The sequence below is a fragment of the Scophthalmus maximus genome, chromosome 3 (assembly GCF_022379125.1).
Source record: "Scophthalmus maximus strain ysfricsl-2021 chromosome 3, ASM2237912v1, whole genome shotgun sequence".
NCBI lineage: Eukaryota > Metazoa > Chordata > Actinopteri > Pleuronectiformes > Scophthalmidae > Scophthalmus > Scophthalmus maximus.
In genome coordinates this window covers 9,432,501-9,437,904 of record NC_061517.1, presented here as the reverse complement: position 1 = coordinate 9,437,904, position 5,404 = coordinate 9,432,501, and the positions used below count along the sequence as shown (strand labels likewise).

The 5,404-nt window shown below is 44.7% G+C and overlaps 1 protein-coding gene across 5 annotated transcripts in view; it reads right to left on the bottom strand.

The window, feature by feature from the left end:
• Positions 1-992: 992 nt before the first annotated feature.
• Positions 993-5,404, bottom strand: part of ncoa6 (nuclear receptor coactivator 6) — a 12,298-nt gene continuing 7,886 nt past the window's right edge. For 4 of the 5 annotated variants that reach the window (XM_035644517.2, XM_035644518.2, XM_035644519.2 and 1 more), the window contains exons 12-17: positions 3,135-5,404; positions 2,505-2,561; positions 2,348-2,378; positions 1,869-1,910; positions 1,492-1,625; positions 993-1,379 (exon numbers count right to left, since the gene is read on the bottom strand). The exon at positions 3,135-5,404 is cut by the window's right edge and continues 773 nt beyond it. In XM_035644517.2, the coding sequence (XP_035500410.2) occupies positions 1,333-1,379; positions 1,492-1,625; positions 1,869-1,910; positions 2,348-2,378; positions 2,505-2,561; positions 3,135-5,404 (2,581 nt within the window). In that variant the 3' untranslated portion in view covers positions 993-1,332. The remainder of the gene's footprint in view (positions 1,380-1,491; positions 1,626-1,868; positions 1,911-2,347; positions 2,379-2,504; positions 2,562-3,134) is intronic. The other variant, XM_035644521.2, reaches the window with a different exon arrangement.

Here is a 5,404-nt window from a genome sequence, read left to right as displayed (position 1 = left end):
CACAGAGAACACTGCGAGGTCCCGACCTGAACCACACACTGTCCAAACATCAGCCACCGACACTTTGTCTTTACTAATTCATCTCTACAATATTCTTTTTAGCCCCACCACTCATAGAGGTTGGATGCTTCTGCAGGGCCGTAGGAGAATAATATTTGGGCCCTGCAGTTTCAGTGTGGCCCCTAATTCCCCTTCTCAACCCCAGTGCTTGTACAGTCAACTGACAAGTGGTAAGCCACCGCGACGTCGCTCATTCATTTATTATCGACTTATTATTGTAATGGAAACTGTTAAAGAACATGTTATTGGCAGACACATATTCCACATTATGCACGTGTAGCTCACCTGCTAACCTTTTGAATAGAATTCTCAAAGGGTGCTATCTTAGTGATAAGAAATAACAGGTAGTAATCAATCTGATCACGTTCTATTTATGTAACAGTTCAATTGATTTGGAAATTGGAATTATTTAAAGATCCTTCAAATAAAACATTGCCAGCATCTGTTGTACTTTGTCACTGATGGATTGTGTCGACAGACAATTAAAACTTACCGTTATGGGTTTGTATAAATCAGCATAACATTTTGCAGGTGAGGAAAAGTTGTTTTTTACCATGAACAGAAGATTTCACTGGAGTTTTGCTTTAGTGTCAACTAGTTGTATCTGCTGCCGAATTTAGATCGAAATCTCCTTTTTTGCTGCCAAAATTCATCTCATCTGTGAGCCAATTCCGCCTGGGAGCTCTCTTTGAATGGGCATCAACACAATAAACTGCTGCTTTGAAATCAAGAGAACCTGTTGGCGTGTGACGTAATTGAAGAAACTGATGAAAATCATACTTTAAATTAGCTGGGCCCCGAGTAGTTAGTTCCACCCTCCCTTCCATTTCTGAACCTGGGCATTCTGTGTGATCAGTTCTTCAATTTCTCTTCATGAAGCCGTGACCAAAACTAAAGACCTCACGAAAATACATGAATCATGTTACACGGTGTCACAGAACAAAAAGCAGTAGAAAATTTAATTCAGTTTTACAGCATAATTATACAATCATAACAAGCTCCATTATCAGTCTTCACATGATTAATCCAGCATTTAATATAAAAAGCACATTCACACAATTACGTACTGTATGCACACATTCTAACTACAATCTCAAATTATAACATGGACAAAACAAAAGCATAATTCTTTTTAAAACAATCTGTACATGGCTTCCTCCTCCAAATAAAATTCATAATCTGGGGGCAGAGGAAACGATATCAAATGATTCACAGCGAAAAAACAAAAACATTTACAGTACAGTTCACAGGTTGCCACAACTGCAGTTGTGACTATTTAGACTTCCTTCGTTTGGCTTGGGTGGGGCTCGCTGCAGTTTCTGGTTATAAAAACACGTACAAGTGAGAATTAGGGGGAAGGTAGTATTGTCATGTGTAGAGCTTAGGTGCAATGATAGATACTCTGTATTTTATAGCCACTTGTGAGTTTACCTTTTACGGCAGCACTGGTTCCAGGCCTGGCTGATCTCTTCCTAATGCCACTATCTGCTACTGGCTCCTCCTCCACCTCCTTCTCTGCCCGGGAGCTGCGTCGGCTCGGTCCCTTGGGCTTCTCCACAGCAGCTCTGGGAGGAGCAGACAGAAAAATGACAAACAACAAAGAGGAAAGACAACACAAGAATGTGTTATTAAACACACAGGGGGTGCGACTTAACTCTGCTCTACTCAGAGAAAGATATAGTACCACACAGGACTGCTGTTTTTCCTCGTCTACCACAGATACTGTCCGTCTTCATCCCGACAGCATCCACTACGTCGACACGATCACTGCTCGTGTCTTTGCAGCGCAAACATGTTAAAATACATACCTTGGGACTAAGTTGATGGGCGTCTTTCTTTTCTTTGCCCATCTGTGATAGAAGTGGAAAAACAGCGGTAAACTATAAACTGTGCTGAACAAACATGGCTTCACTTGCCCACCATATTATGACAATCCTCAGGAAAAGAGATCGGGCCACAAAGGTCAGGAGTAGTATTATTTCCGGCTGTGCTTTGTTTAAACGTCTAACATGCATTAGTATATTTAAATTGTTGCATGCTAATCATACATACCAAGTGCTGAGGCCACGTGGCTCATTGTTTTCACCATGTAGCCCCTTGGACAACCAAATGAACTCCCTGAGTTTCAGTAGAGTTAGAAATGTCTAATCATTTCTCCTTCAAGAGCAGGGGTTCTAAGACTAGGCAAACTTATAAGAGATCGACAATAAGGGACACCATAACAAACCCCAGCACATTAAGCATTACACAGTAACCAAAAGAATCCAAATGTTGGAACAAATCTTACCCTTGCTCAGAACCTGTTGAGACCTCTTCACCTGAATAGGACAAAAACATGATTTATTTCAATGCCATGTTCTTCCAAGTGTTTGATTGTAGGGAATTATTCCTTTCTATTTAAAAAGAAAACATTTTATATCTAAAACAAGAATGACCATACTTACTCGTCTTCTCACTGGCAACAGGTTCTTGTGACTGTGGGACATCTTGTTGAATAGGTGCTGGGGAAAAAGATTGAAATAGTTCCAACTATTACACTTGAATATGTAATGTGTAATAAACATGTGTCATTGTTACTTAACTAAAACCAATTACAAGTAGACATGCAAGTGTATGCTGGGAATTGAGGAGAAGCCCTGCCCAACTGTCTTCTCACTACTTAGCCCACTAGTTGCCAATGTTTTGCAAATAGCTACTGTTTTCCTTTGTAAAACAAGGAAAAAAAGAATATTTTGAAATATTCTTTGCAAAATGATAATACCCAAATTAAACATGTTACTTTGACATGCAATTACAAAAAGCAATCCCCTACCTTCATCTCACCTTCAAAAAATGGATTCCTCCCAAAATGTATTCACCTGTTACTATATCAGAGACCGATCTTTTATAAATAATTAAAAAAAAAATCATGCAAATCCGTCCATAACTTCTGAGTAATCTTGCCAACAAACAAATAGACCAACCGAACCAATCACACAAACTCCTTGGCGGACGTAAAAAAAACAACACAGCGATATGACTTAACTTGATACATGTCGACATACCCATGATTCTTTTAGCTCATGACTATTTACCTGGGACGGCCGGAGTGGTTTCATGAGGTGCTGCCACAGGCAGCATGGGAGGTTCCACGGCTGGGGGGTCAGACTGAATTGGTGTAACTCCACTGGGGTTAGCAGCTGGAGAGGTTGTGGTGGGGGGAACCTCCTGAACAGGTCCAGGTGCAGCAACAATTGGAACAATGGACGGTATGGGACTTTGCACAGGAGGGACCGTAGACAGCAAAGCGGCAGAAGCAGCAACAGTGGTAGTACCAACTACACTGGCAATAGGAGCTTGAGAAGTCACAGCCTGAGCTGGGCCTGGGACTTGAGCTGGAGCCTGGGTAACAATCTGAGTAGGAACAGCAACTTGGCCAGTAACCGGGACTGGAGAAGAGAGTGCAGGTGGAGTAATGCCGTTTGAAGCAGCAGGAATAGGATGGGAAGTTGGTGCTTCAATCTGAATGGTAGGACTGGCAGTTGGATGACAGACCTGCGGTGGCACTGTCACAGTGGGCCCAAGCACTGGCCTTTCTGCAGGATTCTGCTGTGAGTCGGTCGAACCAGAAACAGCTGCAGTAGCCTGCGCAGGCTTACTTTTCACTTGAGTAGTGGGGGATGGAGACATGGGGGTCTTTCGAATGGAGTTCAGAGCCCCAGGACTAGAGCAAGGAGGTGGGGAAGCCAGGGGGGGCTGAAAGGAAGATGATGCCGAAGGTGGTGGGTGGGGAGATGGCTGCTGGACTGGGGGACTAGATTTCTGAGCAGAACCTGCCTCATCTAGATTTTCTGTTTTGAGAGGAGTCCCAATGTTAATTTGCTGAGGAGCTGTGAGAGTACCAACTTGAGCAGATGAAGACATACTATTGGCAATCTGGACCTGTCCAACAGCACTTCTAGCAAGCTGAGTGGTGGTCATGATAGTCCCTGAGGACTGGGTGGAGCTTGGGGCAGAAGAAAGCTGGATGTTTGTTGTGGAAACTTGGATAGGCCCTACCATGGTCATAGACTGTGATACCACTGTGGTATTGGGAGCCACAGATGCACCCGGGATCTGGAAAATAGGGTTGATAAATACTGGGGTGGTAGTGATGAACTGAGGGGGTCGGGGGACAGGGGTCTGCTGCCGGATATCCTGAGGTCTAATGTTCTTGTTAGGGACAGCCAACATGGTGGAGACCATAGACGTAGCTGCCTGAGGAGTTGAGGCAGAGGTGATGGGGTTAGAGCTGACAAACACAGTGATCTGGTTGGGTGAAATGTTGCTAGAGGAGGCAGGGATCTGTATGACTGAGTGAACACTTGTCACAGGTTTAGGACTAGGGTTTGGTTTTAGAGCCGAACTGGCTGGGTTTAGAGCAGAGCTGGAGATAGAACTGGTACTTACAGCTGAGGCAGAACAGCTCTGACCCGAAGTGACTGGGTTGGGGCTTACAATTGGGGTGGTATTAGTGTTAGTACTGAGGGTGTTACAAAGAGCAGCTGTTGGGTTTACATTCGTAGGATTGACACCAAGACTGGGATTGGGGTTTTTATTAAGGCTCTGGGTAGTATTGGAGTTCACAATTGTGCTAGGGTGCAAGCTGGGAATTGGAGCAGGCTGCAAGTTAGGACTGCTGGTTGGGACTGGTACAGCAGGTCTGGGTTTAGCTTCTGATTCATTTATAGTTGCAGTAGTAGGAACAGAGGCTGCCACATCTGTATTTTGGGAATTACTGTGGATTGGTCTGTCTGGATCCAAAGCAGACTTGGGACTGTCCTTTCCCTTGACATCCCGAACAGTATTGTTCTGTATGGGTCGAAGAGGCATGTTTGGGATACCTGTGTTATCCAGTAACTGGTTGAGGGAGGTTGGAGCTGCCCTGACAGGAGGTGAGATTTCAGAATCCTGCATAGATGCCACATGTGTTGTTTGCCTATCGATTGTGCCAGCTGGCAGTTCCACTTCAGGTTTTGGCTGCTGAGGCACAGAGAAACGAGGACTTGCCATTCTGGGGGCTGATAACTCCCTCAAAGGCTGTGGTTGGGGTTGAGGCTGAGGCATCTGTCTCTGCTCTGCTGTGATTAATCCCTGACTTTCCCTAACTCCCTCAACAGGATTACCTTGAATCCCATGGAAGGGGCTCTGAGTCTGTTGTGCCTCCATGACTCCACTTACTTGTGAAGGCATGGATACTGGACTTGGGGGTACTGAAGTAGGGCTTAACATCATGGTTTGCCCCTGAGGGCTGACCAACTGCTGCTGGAGGGGAGGGCATGTGATGGCCATTTTTGTCCCCTTTTGTCTTCCCGGACTTGGAGTG